Below are 25,111 nucleotides of genomic sequence, written 5' to 3' on the forward strand. Positions count from 1 at the left end.
AAGGAAGGAAGGAAGGAAGGAAGGAAGGAAGGAAGGAAGGAAGGAAGGAAGGAAAGGGAGGTCTGGCTTAATTCCAGGTGCTGCCAGTAACTTTCTCTGCACCTTTAAACAAGTCATTTAATTCCATGCCTCGATTTCAAGCTTTCAATTTCACAACCCCAAATTACAATCTAAGTGAACATTCTCTGAGTTCTACAGGGCCTCCTGCAGAGCAAGGCCCCCGGCCCAATGTCAGGGACCCTCTGCAGGTTGACCTCAGTCTAATTCAGTCCTGTTCCTTGGATGCCACCAGCTCCGCCCCATCATGTTCCCAGGAACTGCAGCCCACTATGTCCATCTCTCCTTTACTCATTTGTTTTTTGGAGATGGAACCCAAGAGCTTTGCACTGAGATATATCCCCAGACTTTCTTATTTTTTTATTTTGAGACATAGTCTCTAAAGTACCCAGGCGGGGCTCAGACTTGAGATCCTCCTGCCCCAGCCATCTAGAGCGCTGAGTTTATAGATGTACACCACCACACCGAGCTTTAACTTAGCATTTAATGAAAATCCACTATAACATTATGTCCTAACTCCCTAACAAGCTCTATGATATGCATGGGACGCACTGATGTCCCATGTGTGGCTTTGTACAGATTAGAAAAGGCTTAGGTGCAGCCCTGTACTCTGTGCAGATCTGGCTGGTGGTCCTCATCCGGCCAGTGTGCTAGGGCAGTGTAGAGCCTGACCCACTGTCTGTGGCAGCCGTGGGCATACAAGTGAAGTGACACGCACTCGCCACCTCGGGAAGTCTGTAAGAGGAGACATAGCTGACACAGAGTGTAATGTGAGAAGGGCACCAGTGTGGGTAGCAGGAGAAGGGCAGCCGGCCCGGCTGAGGACTCGCAGAGGCCCACGGAGCAGCTACACTTGAAGCCTAAGTACAGGTGCTCCTGGCTCATGGTGGAGGTATAACTTTTAATTTTAATGATGGGATACCAGTGTTATTTGGTTAAGATGTGTTTAACACACCGAGCCCACAGAATGGCATAGTGTAGCCCCGGCCACCTCGGATGTGCTGGCTCAGCCTACAGCCGGGAAAAGCTGGCCTCACCGAGGTGGGGAGGGAGCGCTGAGTCCGCAGGCTGGCTTCCGGCTGAGCACCTGCCTGCCAGGAACTGGCCTTGGGGCTGCCCAAAGCCTAGCCTGGCCAAGACCACTTCCCACTGGAGGTATCCTGCTGGCACCACTCTAAAACCAAAACTCAGAGGTACAAGAGTCATCGGTCTCCCTCAGAGGTCACTGTAGTGAGGGCAGCCAGACAGGGGTGATGGGACAGTCAGGAGATACTTTCTCTGCTTTGCCCCTGCTCGAAAATTGCTTGTAAGACCACAAAGTGTGTCACAGATGAAGGAGGAAGTGAGCAACAGTGAGTGTGTGCAGGAGTGCAAGAGTGAGTATGCAGGAGTGTGTGAGAGTGAGTGTGTGGGCGTGTGCAGGAGTGGGAGTATGTGCAGGACTCAATGTGCATGGGACTGAGTGTATGGGAGTGAGTGTGCGGGAATATGTGCAGGAGTGAGTATATGCGGGACTCTGGGCATGGGACTGAGTGTACAGGAGTGAGTGTGCATGGCAGTGATGTGAACAGGACTCAGCAGGCACAGAACTGAGTGTACGGGAATGAGGGTGCGCAGGACTCAGTGGGCACGGGACTGAGTGTATGGGAATGAGTGTGCGCAGGACTCAGTGGGCAAGGGACTGAGTGTACAGGAGTGTGTATGGGAGTGAGTGTGTGTGGGACTCTGGGCACAGGACTGAGTGTACAGGAGTGTGTGTGGGAGTGAGTGTGTATGGGACTCTGGGCACGGGACTGAGTGTACAGGAGTGTGCACAGGACTCAGTGGGCATGGGATGGAGTGTATGGGAGTAGGTGTGTGTGGGACTCAGTGGGCACAGGACTGAGTGTACAGGAGTGTTGTGGGAGTGAGTGTGTGCAGGACGGCACAGGACTGAGTGTATGGGAGTGAGTGTGTGTGGGACTGGGCACGGGACTAAGTGTATGGGAGTGTGTACAAGACTCAGTGGGCACAGGATTGACTGTACAGGAGTGAGTATGCATGGGGAGTGAGTGTGCGCAGGACTAAGTGTATGGTGGGCACAGGACTAAGTGTATGGTAGTGCACAGGAGTGAGTGTATGCGGGACTCAGTGGGTGTGGAACTGAGTGTACAGGAGTGAGTGAGTGTGGAAGTGTGCACAGGGGAGAAGGCAGGACCCATAGCAAGGCGGGCCGAGGGTGGGGCCCCTGTCCATCTCTGTGGCCACCCAGTCCTCATCGGTCCCTGCAGCAGGTAAGCTCACTGACCCTCAAAGGCACCTGCCAGGGACTTAACTGCACTGTGGCGCCCCCTGCATGGTCGCTTCTCACCAGCTCAGCGCCCCTGGTGCCCGGGGTGGCACACACTCATTAAATTCATTAAATTGCTTCAGGGGATCTGCCAATGAAGGGGACTATAAAATTCCCAGAGCTGGCAAACCTTTTATTTCTCTGTCTTTTCTTTCTTTCTCTCTTTCTTTTCTCTTCTCTTCTTTTCTTTTCTTTTCTTTTCTTTTCTTTTCTTTTCTTTTCTTTTCTTTCTTCAGCAGTACTGGGAGGAGGATTGAATCCAGGGCCTTCACACTGAGTTCTCCCCAACCACATTTTTGTTTCCAATTTGGGAACAAGGTCTTACCAAGTTACTAAATTGCCCAGACTGGATTCTTGTTTTGTTTTGGTTTTGATTTTTAATCTTTTGTTTATTTATTTGGTACAGGGTCTCACTACACAGCTCAGACATGTAGTGATCCTCCTGTCTCAGCGCCCCCAGGGCTGGGATTACAGGCACGCACCACCACGCCAGGTCTCGGTGGCCAGCACAGCACACCCGGGTTCCAGGGCCAGCATGGCGTGTGGTACCAGCAATCAAACCCAGGTCCTTGCGCTTGCCAGCAGGCACTTAGACCATGAAGCTATTTCCCCAGCTCCCCCAGACTGGATTTTTAACTTGAGATCCTCCTGCTTCAGCTTCCCAGGGGACTAGGATTACAAGTGTATGCCCCCATGCCCTGACCAGTGAGCCTCTGGTCTACCAGTGAGGATTAACATTATACACTGGAAATATAACATATAGCACACAGGAAATTTTACATTTTCCAGCATCCATGTTGAAAAAACTAAAAAGAAGCAGGTAAAATTAATTTTAACAATACATTTACTTTAATCTACTGTATCTAAAATGTCATCATTTCAACAGAGAGTAAAATAGCTTACATTCTGTTTTTCCCCACACACACACGCTGTCTTTGAAACCCTATGTGCGTTTTACCCTTATAGCACATCTTACTTGGAAATATCTGACTCATTATTACAGTTTCTAAAACTAGAGATTGGAAAAGAGAATTACACACTGAAATTGGTCCAAGCAGCCTTAAACCTTTTCTAATAACTGAGTCAGGGACCTGTCTCTAATTTTGAATGAATTAAGCATAAATAAAACCAAGTATGGAGGCCCACTTTCGGAGACTGAAGCAGGAGGATTGTTGAGAGTTGACGACCAGCTTCATAGGACTGGCGAGATAGCTCAGCAGACTAAGTGCCTGCTTTGACAAGCGCAGGGACCAGGGTTCGATCCCTGGTCCCACATGCCACCCCGGGCCCACCCCCGGGGTGCGCTGAGCTAGCAGCCGAGTCCAGACATGGTGCTGTATGCCTGTAATCCCAGTGCTGGACAGGCTCGCAACAGGAGGATTGCTATGAGTCCAAGCTGTGTAGTGAGACCCTGTACCAAATACATAAATGAAGGATTGGTCAGATAGCTCAGTGGACTAAAGTTCATGCTTATGTAGACCCAGGGACCCAGGTTCAATCCCCAGCCTGCTGTGCCAGCCCTACCCCCAGGGCATGCAGAGATGGCACTTGAGACTGGGTGTGGTGGCCTGTAATCCCACCATGTCTGTAATCCCAATGCTTGGGAGGCTGAAAACAGGAGAATCACCAAGTCAGATCTGTGTAGTGAGACCCTGTAGACCCTGTACTAAATTCATCTTAAAAAACATATATAAATAAAAAAAGATGAGCTTCACTACAAAGTGAGTTCAAGGCTGAAATGCATAGCGAGTGAGACTCTGTCTCAAATAAGGAGGGAAGGAAAGAAAAAAAGAAGAAAGAAAAAGAAAGAAAGAAAGGAAAGAAAGGAAAGAAAGAAAGAAAGAAAGAAAGAAAGAAAGAAAGAAAGAAAGAAAGAAAGAAAGAAAGAAAAGAAAGAAAAGAAAGAAAGAGCGAGCAAGGCCAAATAGCTTAGAGAATTAAAACGCCTGCAAGCAGGCGCAAGGCCTGGGGCTCGATCCCTGAACCTTCTGTGCTGGCCCCGCCCCAGGGTGCGCTGACACAGCAAATGAGACTGGACATGGTGGTGCGTGCCTGTAATCCCAGCTCTTGGGAGGCTGTGAACAGGCGGATCACTATGAGTCCAATCTAAAAAAGAGGATTTGTCCCCTGCAAACTGCCACACCCACATTGCCCAGCCTCCCCTGCCCAGTGTCTGTTTCTGGGAGCCAGCCCACATGGAGGTCGCAATGACAGAGGGAGGTGGGTGAGCAGATTCTGTCCCCAGGCTGAGTCAGGAAAGACAGAGTCCAGTGCAGTGATGTGTGTCTGGTTGTAGTCACTGGGGAGGCTGAGGCAGGAGGATCACTTGAACCAGGAGTTTAAAGCCAGCTTGAGCACCACAGCAAAGCTGCATAACAAAAAAAGTGGAGGGGGGGATTATGACCGCTTGGCTCTTTCCAGTGAGAATGAGCATTTTAGCTTTTACTTACAAGTCTGCTCGGCCAGGGGCCAGGCCCCAGCACCATGCCTGAAGCAGCCGTCTGGCACCCAGCTTCAGTGGGCTCCCACCCTGGTCTGGCAGGCAGATTGATGGACTACTTGGCACTGAAGGCTGCAGGCTGGGCAGAGAGGAGGTGGAGGAGCATCCTCCCCTGGAGGGTGTGCAGGAGTGTGCAGAATGCTAAATGCCTCTGCGATTAAAAATGCAGGGGATGAGCCTGCTGCCCTGGAGGAAAAGCAGCCAGAGCCAAGCAGAAGCATCAGTGCCCACTGCCCCTGCTTACCCCTGCAGCACTGCAGTCAGGGCTCCCATGCCCCGAGGCGAGGCCAGTGCTTAGAGATGCCAGGCAGGTGCTCCGGAGTGAAGGCAGCCCTGAGTCTGTGGCCCTGGGAAATCCTCCCAGCAGCCACCTGCGGGAGAGCCTGTAGCTCATCTCTATCTGCCTGGTGCTGGTTTGACCCAGGGCAGGACCCATGCGAAAAGCCACGGACCCTTGGCAGAGCCAGCACTCCAGCCATGCTAGGTCCTCCGGCAGGGCTTCTGCAGCCACCATGGCCTCCCACAATTGATTGGTCCCCTCTGAACAGACCCCAGCCAAGTGCACCATCTGGCTATGTGACTGCAGTCAGAAGCAGGCAAGCATGGGCAGGGACCCTGTGGCTCAGAAGGAGACATCCCAGGGTGGGGATGAGACAGGCAGCCTGGTGCAGAGAGCACAAGCCTGGGACTGGGGACTGTGACCTTTCATGCTTGCCCTATGTCTGGACCTTCTAACACCTGCACAGCCCAGGTCCTGCAGGAGCCCCAATTGTGTACTGTGATGAAGGTGAGAAAGCAGAGCCCCAAGTGATGAAGCAACCCTAGATCTCAAGCATAGTGGGACAGTGGCAGCACTGGGCCCACCCCCTCCCTTTGGTTTCTAGGACCATAACCCAGAGCCCCCAAGTCAAGCCCAGGTCTGCTGGTCATGTGACCAAGGACTCTGGGGCTGCCCCTCTCCCCCTCCCCCATTTTTTGGCTGTAGGATTGTGGGGTGAACGCGTCATTCTCTGAGCAGGCAGGTGCCTTGGTCACACTTTGTCCCTCCTGCCAGGAAGAGGGCCAGCCATGGGCTGGTCCTGCCCCAAAGCCTTTGCTCTTCCCCATTGTTGGTGGAGAGCCAGGTCAGGTTCTACTCTGTTACTGTGATGTCTGGCGCCTTTGCCAAGAACACACATTCATTCATCCGACACTGCTGGAGCCCTCTTCCAGTGTCAAACTACATAAGCTGTGGGGGTCATTCCAGAGTGACACAGACACTAGGACAGGACTGCTGTCCTCTGGTGGCTCAAGGCCTGCTTGGGGCACAGAGTGGCAGGAATGAACCCCGGTCGCTGGAGGTGAGGAACACAGCAGAGCTCCTGAGAGAGGACAGCAGGGACAGATGGGGATGTCCACAAGAGGTACTGAGGCCAGCAGGGTCCTGCAGGGCTGTAGGAGTGGTCGGTGGCAGAGAGGTGGGTGGGCCGGGCCTCGAGGACTGAGCACAGGGTTAGGACAGAGTGGAGTTTTGTGGTGCTGGGGCCTGAACCCAGGGTCTTGCCATCCCCGGTGGGCACCATACCATCCACGTGGGGCAGTGTTTGTCAAGACCCAGCAGGCAAGCGATGCCAAGGCCTGGGAGAGTGGTGCAGAAAGAGGCCTCTTCCATGGCAGGTTCAGAAGTACAGGGCACTGAGGCAGAGGGATCACCGTGAATTCAAGGCCAGCCTGGACTATATGGTGACCTCAAAGCCAGCCTGAACCACACTGTGAGACCCTGACTTAAGAAAACCAAAGAAGTAGACCTCAGTCAGACTGATGTGCGGCTGACTGAATGTCAGGGACCATCCAAGCCAGATAGTGATGTTGCGCACATAAGTTTTAAAAATACAGAGTTGGGGCCGGTGAGATAGCTCAGTGATCTAAAGTACCTGCTCAGGCAAGCTAAGAGGTTCGATCCCCGGCACCACATGCTGCGCCAGCCCTGCCCCCCAAGGCTGGCTGAGCCAGCCACAAAAAGTAAAATGAAATAATAAAATACAAAGTTTGCAATGGTATTTCCTGGGTGTGCTGTAGGTCGGGATGAAGACGAAACCCCTAACGGGTTGTCCACAGTGGGCTTTGTTTTCAGGGCAGGGGCAGCTGCACCTGCACTGCAGCCCTGCCTGCCCAGGCTTGGATTCAATACTAGGAAGGCGAAGAAAGAGCCAGGAAGCCGAGAGGGAGAGTGCTCCCCTGGGCTGCTCTGAAGAAACAGCACAGCTGGGGTACCCATGATACCAGAGACCCTTGGCCATTTCCTCCCTTCCCGATGTGCCCAGCACCATCTCATGATGACCGAGGTTGGGACCCCAGGGCCAACCTGCAGACAGAGCCTCCTGTTACTGAAACCGTGGGAGCAGCGGCACCTGGTGGCCGCAGCAGGGAGCGCGTCTATTTGCTGTCCCTCTGGCACCCACTTCCATTGCTCCTCGGCCCGCCTGCCCTCTGGGACTCTGGCACCCTTCTACACTGATGTGGGTCTCAAGGCCTGCCCACTTGAACTGCGCAGCTTTCATTCTCAGTTGTGGAAAAAGGCATCGTGTCGCTGGGGTTGCATTGTCCTTCATGCCTGTGTGGAGCCCTGGCCTGGGGTCACACCGCAGCCTGTGGAGCATCTTATGCCCCTCCATGCCCGCCCACGTCCCTTCCTCACCTTCCCCTCTTCTCTAGCTTGCTTCTCGGGGATTCTCAGGAGTGGCCAGTGAGCGTCCCTCATTCTCCCTGTGCCTCTGGAGGCCACCTTCTGAGCTCTGTGCCCCTGGAAACCCTGTGTCAGACCAGGAGAGACTCAGACCAGCAGAGAGGCTGGACTTGGCCTCCTGACCCCCAACTCACCAGCAGCCTCTGAGTACAGTAGGGACCCCTGCGGACCACAGTCCGGCGGAACTGCAGGGGCAGCAGGCTTGCGTGGGGCCCGGGGTCCCACACACTCTTCACAAATTGCACCATCTGTTGTGAGCTTGCATCACTAGCCCAGGCTTGGCTGAAAAGCAGAGAGACTGAAGACAGGTGGAAGAGTCCTGGAGGGGCATCACTGAGTCAGGAAAGACCTCCTCTTTCGCTGTTGTCCTCACTGACCCCCAGCAGCGGCCCTGCTCTGTGAGTTAGCGTAGACACCCCTGATTCCCACCCATCTGCTGCCCCACCCCTTCCTACCTTGTCTGCCCATCCATGGATAGGAAAAGACAAAGCACAGAAGGCTTGTACCCTGTCATAAACCCCCAGAGGCATTGGGGTCAGTGGAGAGTGGATGGTGTGGTCTCCTCTGCCTCTTTGGTTTGTTACAATTTATTGCACTTATTACCTTATTTAATCTTTTCATATGTAACTATCTTCATTTTATTGATAGGGGGCTGAGGCACAGTGCCCTGAAAGCCTGGAATGAGTTAGGCAGGACACCACATAAGGGTATGGGCTTTGTGTTATGTGCGGCTGCCCCACCCAACTCTTACTGCAAAGCCTCTTGCAACCGCCTCTACATTCACTATGACCAATACCTGAAATGAGCGAGGGGGAAAGATTTATTTGGATTCATGGTGAATAGTCCGTGAGTATTTGATGGATCATTATTAATCCAAATAATAATTTAAAATAATAATAATAATAAAATGATTATTAATCCAAATAAATCCAAGATTTATTTGCATTGAGAGGCCTCAGTCCCTAGTCAGCTAGCCCACGTGCTCTGGTCTGTGCTGAAGCAGAATGTTACTGTGGAAGGGTGTGATGGAGGATGGCCACCCACCTCCTGGCTGTCAGGAAGCAGAGAGCAAGGAAGGACCCAAGAGGGAGAGGAAGGTGCCGGCAATAAGATATGCCTGCCAAGGACACAACCTCTTTCACCAGTTGGCCCCAGCTCCCAACAGCGTATTCGGGTGAGGAGCGACACGTGGCCTTATCTACTGTGAGTATGCGTCCACGTGCTCCCACCATGTGCCACCCCGGAGCTCCACTGCCCTGGGCATCAAGCCCTCAATACCCCCTAGTCTCCATATTTAAACCCTAACAGAGGACTTACACAGTTCATTACCTTGTTCATCTACACATACACACACACACACACACACACACACACACACACACACACACAGAGCCCTAGCTTGTCTCTGGGGGGAAATCTCCCATCATGCTCTGCAGTTAATATCTTTGGACCCAGGGGAGTAATGAGCCCAGGCCCTCACTCTGAAGAGGCTGTGCCCCGACTGGCTAGCAGCGGGCATCACTGAGCTCCCTTGGTCCACTCTGGGCTAGACCAGAGGACCGTGTCAAACAATCTTGCATCCTTCCTTCCTTCCTTCCTTCCTTCCTTCCTTCCTTCCTTCCTTCCTTCTTTTCTTTGTTTCTATTATTTCAGCTCCAGTGCCAGGACCATTGAGCCCCACTAGCTGTGCAGTCTGACCACGTGTCCCCAGTTTACTAAGGGTGTTACCCAGACTGCCCCAAGCAATTGTATACCCTGCCCCTTGTCTCACCACTGGGCCCTAGACTGACACTGGATTAGCCTCTTATTTGCATCCTGTGTTGAACCCCCATTTTTTTTTGTTTGCTAAGGGTGTTTACAAATGTAGTTTCTCAAGTTTTCCCAGCATTTTCACTGATAGAAAAAAAAAGTCCATTTTTTCATCCATCAGGATTTATGTGGTGCCCACTACGTCTGTCATGCCAGGGTAGGATTCTGGGATTCTGTTGTTGACAGTCCTTCTTAGTCCTGACAGCCAGCCTTCCAGAAGTTTCCAAGGATTTCTTCAACTTAAAGCATTTAGATGAGACATAAATAATTTCCTAGGAGCAGCCCCTCAAAATGCATCTGAGAAACTGAAATCTATAATTTCTTCTCCGAGAGTGTTTAAAAGAAGGTAAATTCCTTTCTGTTTTGGATGACTTCCTGTTGTCATGGTGTGGAAGGCAAGAGGCTGGGGGAGGCACCCGGCCAGTAGCATAGGCGCAGGGGCCTTGGTCAGTGGAAGTGGTGGAAGCAGTGAGGCAGCTGAGATGTCTCAGCAGACGCCACCTGCAGCACAGATGCCGTATGTCCTCACATCCTGCCTGTCAAATCCATCTTTACCCCGCTCTGGTAAGTGGAGAGAGACTGGCAGTCATTTCTGCAAACCTAAAGACTTTCTGAAGCGTGCTCAGAAGGCATATCTGTGACAGTGCCGGAGCAAATCACAGTCCCCAGGAAAGCATAGCTGGCACGAGGGCAGCTGGCCCTGCAGCACGTTGGTGGCTCTCCCAATGACACCGTCATGATTCTCCACCTCTGCTCTTTTGCAGACATCACTGGGCAGGGAGGAGAATCTGCTTGATGCCAAGAGAACCATTTTTCTTGCAGCCAGAGGACCTGCCTTGGTCTAGAAAGATAAATTCAGACAGGCCAGGCACACAGGAAGAAGACTTGGGCAGCCAAAGCAGCACAAAAGAAACAGCAGGTAGACACCGCCCCCCTGGTGCCAGAGGGACAATGAAGATGGTGAGGAGGGAGGACCATTCCTGGGACAAGGGAGAGGTGCAGAGATAACATGGAGAGAGATAAGTACCCCCAGCACATGAGCCCAAGCTAAGCCGTGGTCCTGGGTGCTCCGAAAGAGTCCATGCCCACCAAGTGAGCAGCAGGGGCAGAGTGGGTGTCTTCTTCCCTTTTTTCTGCTCTTCTTTCTTTTGAAATGTTCTCGCTATGTGGTCCAGGCTGGTCTTGAACTCACTGTCACTATGGAGCCCAGGCTGACCTTGAACTCCGCTGGTCCTCCTACCCCAGCCTCCTGAGTGCTGGGATTACAGGTGTGCACCACCATGCCCAGCTCATCTTCCCTTTTTGAACACTGCACCTCAAAGAAAGGACAGAGTGCGCGGATGAACGGAGTGAATTGCGAGCCTTGGTGCAGTACATAGGCATATCCCTGAAGTTTGATGGTGAAGGAGTGTGAGGGGGCTTTGGCTAACCTCATGGGTGGCCCCAGGCTTGCTTAGCGCCTCCACCAACAGAATAATGTGTGGCTTCATCACGCTTTTGAGCATCACCAGCAAACCAGCCCCTGCCAGCCCCTTGGCACAGACCAAGAGGGTGGCACCACTGCGATAGGCTGCAGGTACGGCACTACAGTGAGGTGCGGGCATAGCGCTGGCTTCTTTCCAAAGGGAAAAAACTAACCTGCCATTCAGGGTCCACTGCCATCTGGAAGGAGCATAGCCTGCCCCAGGCCGGGATACTCTCCTGGCTGGGGAAGATGGTAGCAGAGAAAGGGTGTGGTGGGGGCGGTGGCCTGGAGGTTCTCAGCAGGTCTGCCCCATTCCTGTCCTCAAAAAGACTTAAATCTCTGGGACTCGTTTTCCGTATTGTGTGGCAGCTCCTGGTGATCATGTCACCCTCTGTTCATCAGTTTGGGGTTGCAGGCTGTGGCCCAAAGTGTGAAGAGAGGAGACCAGATGCTTACGTGGCTAGAACTGGTACTGGGAGGCCGACGATGCCAATGTCACTTAGGAATGATCCCCATTTCCTCTGGGAATGGGTTTGATTCTCCCCACTATTGAGCTGCCTGCTCCCTCCTCTTCTCTTACTTCCCCTTTACTGTCATAGTCCAAGCCAAGGGTTAGGTGACCTCAGAGAGAAAGGCCAAAGATTCAGAGGTGCAAAAGTGCACCAGCGAAGCAGCTTCGGGGATGCTCCTCCTCTGGGTGGGGAGGGTGGCTTCCCCTCTCCAGCAGGTGAAGGACCCATGTGGAGTTACCACCCCAAAGTGCCAGAGTCCACCCCCTCCTCCCCACCAAGGCGCAGCTGCTGGCCTGGCATTGGAGCGGCTCCTCTCCGCCTGCCTCCTCCCCACTTCCATAGTGTCCAGGCCCCTCAGGCGCAGCCTTGATTCTGTTTCTCGACACTTCCCATCCTCCAGTCCCAGAGGAGCACACCTCAGCCGGTCTGCCTGTCTCTGATGGGCTCTGATTCCACATGCTGCCTGTGGGCCCTGGAGTTCTAGGAGCCTTGGCAGTACACAAAATGGAATGGGCCTTGCTCGTTAAGTGGTAGGAAAAATTCCAAATTAGTAGACCAGTCTCAGAGTTTAGCTAGCCTGGCTGGAGCTCCGCCACGCATAGTTAGGAAGAAGTGTCTCCCAAGAGACGGGTCAGCTGCTGTGCTGGTCCAGATGTGTGGGCCGCACACACCTGCACTCTTGTGGCTGCCCATGGAAACGTTGCAGCTGGACATTGACGTGGGCGGAGAAACACAGGCTGTGCTGCAAGTGTGAGGAGCAGTCCGTCCAGTGCTGGGGTCTTTGTCCCCGACAGGCATCATCCCTCCATCTACTCGGTCCTGAGTACTCAACGTGCACTCAGGACACGGTTCATGGCCCTGCTGTACTCAACCCTCTTACAACAAGAGGCAGGTCTGGAACACGAAAGCCCTCGTTTCCTTCCCGAGAAGGCTCCTCACCTGTAGAGTACCTACGTATTCACAGCAACGCTTGAAATTTGACTTTTTTTTCCCTCAGGAGATTAAGATCAACAGATTAGAGATTAAGATCAACAGATTAGAACAAGCATAAAAAGTTAAATCAAAAAAAAAAATCAACAAAGGCTTTTTTTTTTTTTTTTAAGTCAGGGTCAGCAAGGTATGGCTCCGGTGTTCTGAGCTTTGTAACATGGGGTTCTTAGTACACTTTTAAATTTACCACACAACCACCTTGAATATCCAACCCCGTAGTGTCAGGTACAATCCCATTGTTGTCTTTTTCTCTTGCAAAACAGAAACTCTGTATCTATTTCCTTTCTCTTCAACCCTGGCAGCCACAGCCCGACCTTGTGCTGGTATGAATAGAATCCTACCGTTCTTGGTGCTAGATTTTGTTTCTCCTCGCTGCTGTGTTTGACTTAGCGCACCGTCCTCAGCTTTCTTCCACCTGTCAGAGTTCCCTTCCTTTTGGGGTTGCATCGCCTTTTGCATATTTATCCTGATGCTGGGCATTTGGGTTGCTCCCACACTGGCTACTGCAAGCAGCGCCGCTGTGTACGTGGCTATGCAAAGATCTCTTCAAGACTCTGATTTCTGTAGAACAGAGTTAAGGAATGGGCCTAGAAGAATCCTATTCCGTAAGGTCACATAGTGTTTCATCCTTTATTGTTTGGGGGGAAAAAATCAAGAATGCAGCACTGTGTTCACCTGTTTTATGGTGCTGAACCAGAATACCACAATCTGGGTGAGTTATAAATACAAGAAACTTATTTTCTGCAGTCTAGAGGTCAGAAAGCCCAGAATCAGGTACCAGCACCTGGTAAAGACTTCTTGCTGTGTCCTTTGGCATGATGTGAACAGGAAGTGTACAAGCTCAGATTCTTCTTCTTGTTGTAAGACCACTAATCCCATTGTGGGGTCCCCCTCCCTTTTGGGTTCATCTATACCCCGCTCTGAGACCCCATTTCCAAATACCATCAGCATATGAGTTGGGGGATGAAGTTTCCAACACAGAAACTTCCGGGGACACCTTCAGCCACTGCAAGTGCTAATTCCACTGGGGAGTACTGCAGGTGTCTACACATGCTTGCTCTTCAAGAGCTGCGGGTGGTGAGCTCCAGCAAGCCCTGCTTAGAGAATCACCCTGAACTAAGCAGTAGTGACACCGAAGAAGGGCAGGACTTGCAATTACCTTATGGATTTCCTATCACAGGGACCCTTCCCCAGGCCAAAAAGGGGAGAGACTCATCTTGTTTGCCCTCTCCTGTGTGCCTTTCTCCCTGGAAAAACTCTGCAGCTAATATCTGTGATCCTGTTAGCTGCAGAAGAAGGCTAGAGGCTGAGAAGTTGCTAAAATAATTTCATGGGGGCCAGAGATGTAGCTCAGTAGCATAAGCGCCTGCCTGACTATTGCAAGGTCTTGAGCTCGATTCTCAGTGCCAATAAAATAAAATAATTTCAGGAGCAAGTTGATCAAAGAAATGATCTATGAATACATCTTAGAAAAAATGAGCCCTCAATAAAACTTTGAAAAGAAAGAAAAAAAAAAATGAGCCCTGTGGACAGATGGTATTTTCCTGCCCCAAACAGCATCTCTTTTCATGCCCTTTCATTGTCTGCAGGTGTGTAAAATCTACATTCTCCATCATCTGGCATTCAGATACCTAAGGCTTCCCTTTCAGCTCGAAGGTGATTGGGGAGCCGAAGTGCTAGCATTCAAACCTCCTGCCAGGAGGAAAGGGACTCTGGTTCAGGGACCAAAGCACAAGTTATTCATTTCATCTTTAAGAACCCCGAGACAGAGACCTCCATAGCCCCCCAGACACAAGGTCCCCCAGCATTAAAGAGCCGCTGAAATCAAATGCACATCCATCACAGAATAGCAGGGAAGGGGGGGGCGAAGGTGACAGATGCTGACGAGTGAATGCACACCTTTGTGCTTCTGCCTTCTTAAAATTCATCCCCTCACCTGCCAGCCTGCAGAACTGCCTATTTACATAACTAGCTGCCAAAAATGGAATGTGGGATAATGGTGCGTGGTGGCTCCCGCCATGGGAGCCCATCCCTGGGATCTGAGTGATCCAGATGCCCTCCGACTGCACGGAGCGTGCTGTGCTGGCCCGAAGCCATGCCTGCACGTGGTGTCATCTGTCAGCCCTCTAGAGACTCGAGGGGGTGGGGTGCGCTGTCAGCAGAGGACAGTCAGTGTCTTCCAGAGCTTCGCAGCAGGAGGCCTTGTTCTGCCCAAGATGCTGTGTGAGAAACGACCCACATGGCCTATGGAGGGGGATCACAGATCCATGGGGACAGCCTTGCACACAGGAGGCGATCTGTCTGCTCTGATGCCATCCTGGGCACCATGCCAGCCTCACACCCCCTTGGGTCCCTTCCACAGCACAAATCTCTCCCATCAAAACTGGAATCATACTGCTCGCTTCTAGGAGGAGCATAAATAAGTGATAAGGAAGTGCTCTGATAATGATAAGCGGGCATAGCTTCTCAGCAGACCAGATGTATCAAAAAAGGCAATTGTGTGTTTTTGTTCATTTATTTTTCAGCGTTCCGGTTCCTGTAGTCAGTTTAGAGAAAATCCCTAACCTAGTGAAGGCAGATGGTGCCAACGTCAAAATGAACTCTACAACCACTACTGTGGTGACCTCCTCCTCCTCCACCTCCTCCTGCACCACTGCCGCCAGCTCCAACCCACCTTTAATTAAGCCTGTCCTGATGTCCAAGTCAGTGCCACCCTCACCAGAGAAAATTCTAAATGGCAAAGGAATTCTGTCGGCCACCATAGACAAGAAGCACCAAAATGGCACCAAAAACAGCAACAAGCCTTACCGGAGACTTTCAGGTATGTGTCAGTGTCTTTAGCGTCTGGCTCCTAAGACTAAAGTTGAGCCCAATTTGTAACCGAGTAGTAGCATGTTCTTATAATCAACCAGCTGTTTGGCTTTGAGAGGGATGCGGAGTTTACCTGCAAGTGGGACCAGCCTAAAAGCACAGGGCAAAACTGTATCTCTTACTCCTCAGAGCTGGTGAGCAGGTGGCCCTCCCTGCAAGGCCTTATCATGCTGACAGGCACCCGTCCCCTGGCTCTCTGGATTTGTCACTGCTGTGAAGGTGGACAGTCCACAGGGCTACCTCACGATGGCTTGGGGCACAGTAGGACAGCCCAATCAGCAACGTGCCACACAGAGATACAACCTCTGTCCCTGGTCCAAGCAGCTTCTGCAGTTAGGATACAACTGCCCTTTCCTTGGGATGCATTTGGAATTCCCAACTAGGAAGGCCCAGTTCAGCTCAGCAGGTAGGGAGCTGGGAGGTCAGCCTGGGGCCCCCTCTGTGACTTCTGCACACAGCCAGCCACTCTTCGAAGTGACAGCTGCCCTGCTAGAGGCCCCGAGTGGGTGATATTTGCTTTGGCTCTGTTGTAGAGCTAGACCTGGCAGCCGCTCCCTCCAAATGAGCAGGAAAAGCTGTGACTGCCTGGCTGTTCCACATACACCGTAGGCATAGCTAACGGTGGCCAGAACAATCAAAGTACAGGCAAAGCTGCCCCTGAGAGAGAGGCCATCTTCTGCCATGAACATGTTTTTAAAGCACTCAAAGAAGTGTGGGCAATTTTTAGTTTCTACTTCATGTTTATCTGTGTTTCCAGTTTTTCCAGCTTATGTCTGTAACCCTTGAAAAAATGATGTCTTGAAAGTAGTTCAGGGGCTGGTGAGATGGCTCAGTGGTCTAAAGCACCTACTTAGAACAAGCTTTAGCAAAAACCCAGGGACCACAGTTCAATCCCCCAGCACCACATGCCAGCCAGCCCGCCCCCTGGTGGGCTGAGCTGGCCACACACACACACACACACACACACACACACACACAAATAAATAAATAAAATTAAAAAAAAAAAAAAAGAAAGAAAGTAGTTCAGGGCCAAAGCATCAAATGAAACAGGTGCTGTGGCCCCAACACCCCTTTTTTGCACCCCTTGCCCACTCTGAGCATTGTGGGCCAACCCCCAACTCCTAGCTTTCTTCCTGAGTGGAAAATGTAGCCTCATTCTATAGGCATGTGTGGTAACATCCCTGGAGGGGGAAAAAAAATAGGCCTGGACCCAGTGTCCAGAGGCTTCGAGTTCCTCATCAAAGCGGAAGCCTGGCTCTGGCTCCCAGCTTGCACCCAATCTGAAGTTGTGTGGCGGTTGGGAGAGGGTAGTTGCCTTCTGTTGGTTATCTTGTCTTGCTGGGTCTTCTACTTGTTTCTCCCTTGCTGTCTCATTTGGCAAACAGCTCCTGCCCTCTGCCAGAAATCCCTGTGAGTCCAGATCTGGGCCTAGGCTTGACTCTCACAGGCCAGAGGGGAAGACGCCCCTAGGATCCTGGACAGAGCACCCAGGCACCATGGCCTGCTGAGCACAGACCTCCAGGGAAACAGCAGCTCCTGGCCTCGCAAGGCAGAAACAGGAACGAGCAGGGAGGAGGTGTTCTGCTAGCCTTGGGTGTAGAGGCGATTCTGGCAGATGCCATCCTGCCTGTTGCTGCCTCCTGCTGAAGCCCAGCCTGCCCTGGATGGGATGCTTGCACTCCGGTGCACAAGTAGGCAGTTTGCAGCCAGGTGGCCTCCCTTGAGTTTGCAGCCATCGAGGCCCCAGGCCACACCAAGGCTCTGTACCCCTCCTGCTAGGAGCCGCTGCCACACTGTGGTGTCCCTGCTCTGTGGAAACAGCAAAGCCACCCTAAGACCTAAAGGGGCCTTAAAAGACTGCCTTGTATCCTTGCATTTTCCAGGCCTCATGAGGTTTTTGTGGTCATCTCAGAAGGAGAGAAGGAGCCGCAAAATAAAAAGAGCAGTTTCCCTCGAAGCAGGCCCTCAGCAGGAGGGCAGGATCTGAGGAAGCCCAGCCTTGCCCTCCTGCCACCTGCCTCCTCAGGGGCAGTGGCTTATTCCCCTAAGGTGCTTCAGGGCCAGGTCCAGGGCAGGGCACAGGTGCGGCCGTGCCAGGCTCGTGGCAGCCTTCCCCACAGCCTGCCTGGGACAGTGCTGGTGTGTGCCTGAGCCAGGTGCCCATGTTTCAGGTCTGAGAAGCTTCGCGGAGGGCTGTCAGACCCAAGAGAGGAGGTTGGGCTGACCTGTCAAGGAGCAGTCTGTCACTGAAGTGGCCCTGAGTCTAGGTGGCTGTCCCTGCAGCCACTGTGCCCAGAATGCCAAGCAAAGTGAGACCATCTCAAGTGAGCCCGAGTGTCAACAACAGCGCAGCACCTGCCCTTCTGGTGCCTGCTCTTGCCTTGTTCACACCCCGTGCTGGAATTACGAACTCTGGGTTTCAGGGGGACCACTATTTTCCTCTGAGCAGTTCCTGAAGCATTTTAGCAGCCGGTGGGGGAAAAAAAAAGATTGCCTGACAATGTCTCACTTGTTGGTGCAAATGTGCATTTTTTTAAGAAAAAAAAAAATGTAGTCTTAATGCCAAATCCTATTTAGTCTCCTTTTTTCTTATATTTTTTGTTTGTTTCTTAAACCAGAGAGAGAATTTGACCCAAATAAACACTGTGGAGTATTGGATCCCGAGACAAAGAAACCTTGCACAAGATCCCTCACCTGCAAGGTATTTCTCTTTCCATGAAAAATACTTCCTGCTCTCACTGGGGCCTTTGTCGACGTGTTTGCATGCCACTCTCTGCACACGGCAGGGTGTGGAACCTCGACATGACCTCCAGCTGCTCTCTGTAAGGGAAATGCTTTCTTCTGGTCCACGGTAGCAGAGTGCCTGGTTTTTTAAGGAGGAAAAAAAAAAAAAAAAAAACCTAGGCTTCCCCTGTTACTTGGGAGGCCAGACAGTAAATTGTATTTATAGGCACTCACAGGCGGTTCTAAAGCCTGCTACGTTTTAATGTATGCAGGAGCGGTGGCGGCGGCGGCGGCGGCGGCGGCGGAGGCAGCAGCGGCGGTGGTGGTGGTGTGGTGGTGTGGTGGTGGAGGCAGCGTGTGGCAGCAGCGCCCTGAAAGGCAGCCCTGGAGGGGAGGATGCGCTGCCACACCCCTGATCCAGCCTGTGCTCGGCTGGCCTGAGGGACCCAGGCCTACAGTGGCTGCCAGCCCGTGGCCCGGAGCCCATTTCCTCCCGAGCTGCTGGCTCCTGGAGACGGAGGCTGTGGTCCTCTCCACCTGGTGGTTCTGTCTGTCTGGGCCAGCGCCACCTCCCACTTGCACCTGGATTCACCCTCGCGTCCCCTCCTAGTTGCCTCTCACCAGAGAGGTTTTTGTGGGTTTGCACTGAAGCTCGGGCATCTCAGGCGATTTTTTAAAAGAAGCTTTGGCTTCTTCACAGCAGGAGCGTAGGGCCTGGTTGTGTTTGCGTGGTCTCTGCCTCTTCCCAGCCACAGAACAGGAGCTGTTGCCTTGAAGTTGACTTTTCAAGCACCTCTAAATTCCTTTGGTTGCTATTTCTGAAATGCAGGGCCTGGGGAAGCAAGTTTATGTGCTGATCAAAGAGGCTGTGCTTCTCCACTCTCTCTTCTCCTTAGACACATTCGCTAAGCCATCGGAGGGCCGTCCCAGGCCGGAGAAAGCAATTTGACCTCCTCCTGGCGGAACACAAAGCCAAGTCCAGAGAGAAAGAACTCAAAGAGCATCTCCTGACTTCCACAAGGGAAATATTTCCAAACCAACCCGGGCTGGTGCAGGACTCACTGCCGGGAGCTTCAGGGAGCTCGGGGCCAGAACCAAAAGTTGCATCCCCTGCAAAACCCAGGCCGCCTAACTCTGTAATACCCAGGTAAGCCCTGCATCGCACCAGAAGACCTGAGCCCTTGGCCGAGGGACTTTATGTTGCTGGGTGTGGGGTGTGGGCTTTGATCATGTGTGGTTTGTCCATAAAGACAGCCTGAGTGCCACCACACATGGCACTTGTGAAGTTTAAATGAGACTGTATGCCTGAGGGACTGAGCCTAGTGACTGCCACTTCCTGTGCAGTGAACTTTACTGCCAGCCTCATCCTTGTCACGATAGTATCAGTCTTCATAGCACACCTGTTCTCTGACAGTGAGTGTTTTTAGGGAGCGAGAGTGAGCCGGAAGTTAAACACCCAGAAGGGTGACACATCAGCCACCAGACAGCTTCCTGGCTGCCTGGGGTTTTGTATTCATTGAAGCTTCCTGGAGCAGAATGGGGAAGCCTGGATAGATGGGCAGGCAGCGCACCTTGTGAGCTCACTGGACCGTGCCAGCCTGTCTGTCGTAGTATTTTGTGATTTATCTTCCACAAATGTCCTATAATCAGAGCGAAGAAAAGTGGACATAGTAGAACGTGAGTATTCTTACATTTCTGTCCATGCCAAAATGTTGCTTTTCAGAGCCACCTGTTGGGGGTTTTAATTGGTTATCCCAAACAGAAAGGAAAGGACAGAAAACAGCATTAAAATCCACTCAAATTGAAAACAATTTAAAATCTGTGCATGCCTTTTGAGGAGCAGTAGAGGTTCTGTGTGAGGTGCTTTCAGACAGCAATAGAGAGATAGTACTAAACTTTCAAAAATATAGTGTTGAAACAGGACTGGGTAGCTAGCTCAGCAGCATAAGCACCTGCCTGGCAAGCACCACTGTCTTCAGTTTGATCCCCAGTACCAAAAAAAAACAAAAAAACCCAAAAAGCTGTAGAGTTGAAAAAGTGAGATAAGATGCAGGTATCCCCTGGTTTGTCTAATTAATACTCCATGAGAAATACAGATCCGTGTATTATCTGATGACTGTCACTGTTTTCAAAGGGTAATTGTCCAATAAGTAAAAAGACTTTCAGAGAATATTTTGAAGAAGAACAGAAAGTTGGATTTTAAAGCAGAAATAAATATTTGATGGCAGTTGTTCCCGGCCTGCCAGCCTCTCGCTTGCCTGGTGCACTTGGCACTTGGCACAAGCCTGAGGGTGCCCGGCAGCACAATCCCTCTGTGGTGATGGTGGAGCCCATAGTCCATGAAGGGGACACAGTCGGGAAGCTGCCACCTCTCCGCTTCTCCGTCATCAGAAGCTTTCTGTCATTGCTGTTCCTCACATTATGGCATCATCGACCTCCATTGCTGGGTGTTAGATGAGGGTATTGGCCTCAATTTAGGACTGAAGAAATCATTCTGCTCCTGGCTTCTGGGAGGGCTTCAGTTCTACATGCAGTAACCCTCCGTCATCCAAGACCCCCAGGGCCACCTGAAATGCAGCAAGTACCAAGCCCTCTAGATACTGTTTTACCTATACATACATCCTTGGGGTAAAATATATAAATTAGGCACCATAACTAGTAATAAAATATAAAAATTATGCTAGTTGCGGTGGCACACACCTAAAATCCTAGTGCTTGGGAGGCTGAGGCAGGAGGATTGCTGTGAGTTCATGACTATCCTGGGCTACCTAGCAAGTTCGAAGGCTGAACTGCATAGTGAAACCCTACAAAAAAAAAAAAAAAGGAATGGTTATAACAACATACTACAATAAAGTTGCCACCATTGCCACCCTTGTGCTCTGAGCCATGGTTAAATAGAGTTCTTTGAATATAAACATTGAAATACCGTGATAGTTGATCTAGTAACCAAAACAGCTGCTAACTAACAAGGGTGTAGCATATAGAGTGTGGAAACACAGAAAAGGTATGATTCGTGTCCCAAGTGGGACAGAATAGGGTTGTGCAAGATTTCATCACACTACTCAGAACTGTGAGTTTTATGAACTATTGTTTTTGTTTGTTTTTTTTTGTTTTCCATTTAGCATTCTTGGACATTAGTTGACCATGGGAAACTGAAACAGCAAAGGGGAACTTATAGGTAGTGACTTCCAAATTCTTTGTAGCTATGGAACATTTTTCACTGCAGCGCAACCTTCCATGGGCCCAGTGTGAAAGCAGACTTGCCCCTCCCAGTCTGAGTCTCTCTTAGCCCTTCTCCTGTCACCCTCGCACCCACAGCCACTGTGCCCTGAGTTTATATATTTTATCCCAAGGATGTATGTGCCCTTAGTTTAGTTGGGACGACATCCAGCACAATCAGAGACTTGCAAATGCATGGTCAGAATTTACTATTGGAATAACATGAAATGCATAAAAATAGGCGTTTATTCCTATGAATGACACATAAAATAGTTCTTCCTGGGGATGTGGCCCAGGCATTGAGTGCTTGCCCAAGGATGAGCAAAGCCCAGCTTTGAGCAAAGCCCAGCTTTGAGCCCCAGTAACCCCCCCCCCCACACACACACACACTCATCTTATTATCTCTGATTGGCAAGAAAGAAAGAAAACTATCACACACGAGTGGGATAATCTTGCTCCCTTCCCCACTATGAATTTCCTCTACAGCAAAGGCTCATATCTGTGAATCTATTTCTCACCTATTTTTATGTTAATTTTGAAAATACTGAGTTATCTCTTGCGCGCTAACCCATTCTTGTCAGAGATTGCTAAAAAAGGAAGTTGGGTCTAGAATTAGAAAAGTGCGAGTTAGATAACAAGCGCCGGAACAAGATTTGAAGAGAAAGTTTCACCTCTGTGCTTATTAACTAGGCAGGAGGTGGCCTGGATTCCCAGACTTCCTCCCCCATGAAATGGGGCCAATAAGCACCAAGTACTTCGGGGGCTGAGAGCTGGGCGTCAGTGGGCGGACGAGTCCAAGGGATGCTGCAGTGTGAGTGAACCAAGGCCTTCATTCTACTAGCTTCTTGTTTTATTCCTTTTTTTTTTTTTTTTTTGGTTATGCTCATGATGTGACCCAGGAATTTACCACTAAGTTATATCCCGAGCCCTTTTTAAATTTTACTCTGAGGCAGAGCCTTGCTAAGTTGCCCAGGCTGGCCTTGAACTTGTAATCCTCCTACCTCAGCCTCCCAAATAGCTGAGATCACAAGCATGCCCCCCTGTGGCCAGCGCTACCTGATTTTTATGTGCCTTCCTCCTGAGTCTATGTCGCCAACCTGAAGGCCCCTGAATAACACACTGAGAGCATTTTGGCATGCTGTAGTAACACACCTGACACAGGATGGTGCATAAAGAAGAGAGGTGGCTTGGTCACTGGTCAGTCCAGGCGGCCTGGCACTGGTTCTGGCAAGGGCCCTTCAGGCTGCATTACACATGGCAGAGAAGCAGAAGGGGAAACTGCCACATGAAGAAGGAACATGGTACAGGCCAGGAAATGGGAGGTGAGGGACGGGAAGGGCTTCAGGCTGTGTGACGACCCACTCTCGCAGGAACTAAGCCACTTCCAAGAGACCTGACCAAGTCTGGGGGACCAGCACTGATCCCCTCTAAGGTTGGTGACCTAGTTATCCCCTGTAGGCTCCAGCTTTTAAAGGCCCCATCACCACATAGGAGCCAGGAGTCCATAGATGGGCCTTGAAACCACCGCTCAGACCAGATGCCATGTTTCTCTGTCCCCAAATCTAGGGGAACACAGAGCCCAGGAACTATGGAGGAGGATCCCAGCCAAACTCCTCAGAACTCTGCTGGAGAGGGTGAGGCAGGCAGAGGGTTGAGCGGGACTCTGATATGGCTGGATGCAGCCCTGGCAGAAGGAAGGAGAAAGGAGAGGTAGGCTATGGAAGCCAGGGCTGGCACAATCCAGGCTTATTCCCCTGTGTCACAAATGCTCACATACACAGTTTAACGTACAAATGGGCGGGGTGTGGTGGCGCACACCTGCAATTCCAGCACTCTAGGAGGCCAAGGCAGTAGAATCTCAAATTTACACACACACAGTATAAAATGGCAAAATCTAATGATCTTAGACTGACAGAGCAATGTGGAGAGGGAGCAGTTCTAGATCCCTCAGGAGGTCAGGAGTGAGTCTGGAGTAGATGAACTCAGCTTTCAACTCCAGGATGGTGCTCTCGCCTCACTGCAGGCCCAGCTCTCCTGGGCTTGTGTCTATGCCAGAGCTTTTTCTGCACCTGCTTCTCAGCCTGGGAGCTCTGGAGGTGGCACAGACAGCCTTGTTGGCTTTGCCCTGGTGCCCCCGCCCCTGAAGCAGAGGGCACCTGCACTCCCCAAGCCACAGCCTGGCACCAGGGCCCTGTCAGGACCGGTGGCTCCTCCCTTCCCCAAAGCCCTCTGAGGGACAGATGTTCACAGCCTCAAAGTGGCAGGGTGGGACAGCTTCTTTGAGTGTCCCAGCACAGAGACCTGACATTATAGTTTGTCTTTAGACAAGACAGGCAGGTGACCAGAGGCCAGCAATGTAGTCAGAGGGAAAAAGAGTGGGCGGCAACTCTCTTCTTGCTTCCTCTGTCCTCGCCCTCCGTCTCTCCCTCCTAGTTCTGCACCCCAGCGCCCAGCTGGGGCTCACCTCTCTGTCCCAGGACTCCCTCCTGCTCACCTCCTGCCCTCTTTTATATGGCACCTGGCACTGAGGGTTGAGTGCTTCTTCTGCTTTTTCCTTAATCCAACTCCATTTCTTAATCAAAGTAGTATGGGCACATGGTTAAAAAATCAAAGGGCACTGAAGGCGTTGGAGGGAAAAGCAGTAGCTCCTGCCGGGCTGGCGCGGGCCCCTCCTCGCTCTCCCTTCCGTCCTTTAGCTCCAGTCGCTTCCTGTGACAAGGCATGTGGGGGATCAATTTTCAGAATCTTTGTGCACTTGAAAATGTTTTTGTTCTAATGTCACTCTTAATTGATGATCTCTCTGAGATACAGCTGGATTGAAAATCATGTCCCCGATTCCCAAGACATTTTTCCATTGATTTCTAGCATCAGACTTTTCTCCAGGAAGTCTAAAGCTCTGACACCATTCTGATTCCTTGTTGTCCCTTTCTGACTGACTTTCTTTCTTTTTTTCTTTCTTTCTTTCTTACAGTACTGGGGATTGAACCCAGGGTCTTCACAGTGAACTACATTTTTGGTATTTTTTTAATTAATTTATTTATTTGTGTGTGTGTGTGTGTGTGTGTGTGTGGCCAGCTCAGCCCACCAGAGGGCGGGGCTGGCTGGCATGTGGTGCTGGCGGATTGAACTGCGGTCCCTGTGCTTTGCTAAGCTTGTTCTAAGTAGGTGCTTTAGACCACTGAGCCATCTCACCAGCCTTGAACTACATTTTTGCATCTTTTTTTTTTTCCTTTTCTTCTTTTTTTTTTTTTTTTTTGAGACAAGAGTCCTGCTTTGTAGCTCAGCCTGGCCTGGACTCACTTTGTAATTGAGGCTGGCCTCAAACTTACAGCAATCCTCTTGCCTCAGACTCCTGATTCCTGAGATTACAGGAGTGCCCCACCACACACAGGGACATTTTTATGTCTTTAGACAGGGTTTCACTAAATTGTTAGGTTCACACTTTCGTTTCTGCCTCAGCCTCCCAGAACACTGGGATCGCAGGCCTATGCCCCACATCCTCCTCTGGGATTGTCCTAGAACAATCCTATTATCCTAGGTTGCATTTTGGGTATTTCCCACCACATACTATGGTCTTTATTCTCTTTCCTAGTTAGATTTTGGGCCTTTTCCTCTGATCTTTTAATGCTCTTACCTTTCTTTTCAGATTCTTGTTCTACTTTCTTTCTTTTTTTATTTTTTCGGAACCAGGGATTGAACTCAGGCCCTTGTGCTTGCCAGAGAAGCACTTATTCCACTGAGCCGTCTCCCCAGCCCCTCTTGTTCTACTTTCTAAAAGGTTTTTTTTTTTTCTTTACTTTTAAAATTGCACATTAGGGCCCAGGAGATAGCTCAGTAGAATAAGCGCCTACCTGTTAAGCGCGAGGTCCTGAGTTCAATTCTCAGTACTGCAAAAAAAGAAAGGAAAGAA

The 25,111-nt window shown here is 51.0% G+C and overlaps 1 protein-coding gene across 15 annotated transcripts in view; it reads left to right on the forward strand.

Annotated features, from left to right (window-relative positions):
* Atxn7l1 (ataxin 7 like 1) overlaps positions 1-25,111 on the forward strand; it is a 238,490-nt gene that overhangs the window by 194,065 nt on the left and 19,314 nt on the right. For 14 of the 15 annotated variants that reach the window (XM_023719469.1, XM_023719470.1, XM_004634992.2 and 11 more), the window contains 3 exons: positions 14,913-15,208; positions 17,877-17,959; positions 18,879-19,129. In XM_023719469.1, the coding sequence (XP_023575237.1) occupies positions 14,913-15,208; positions 17,877-17,959; positions 18,879-19,129 (630 nt within the window). Of the gene's footprint in view, positions 1-10,193; positions 10,340-14,912; positions 15,209-17,876; positions 17,960-18,878; positions 19,130-25,111 lie in introns of those variants that run through there. The other variant, XM_023719480.1, reaches the window with a different exon arrangement.

Source organism: Octodon degus, unplaced genomic scaffold (genome assembly GCF_000260255.1).
Source record: "Octodon degus isolate 3935 unplaced genomic scaffold, OctDeg1.0 scaffold00068, whole genome shotgun sequence".
NCBI classification, from domain to species: domain Eukaryota; kingdom Metazoa; phylum Chordata; class Mammalia; order Rodentia; family Octodontidae; genus Octodon; species Octodon degus.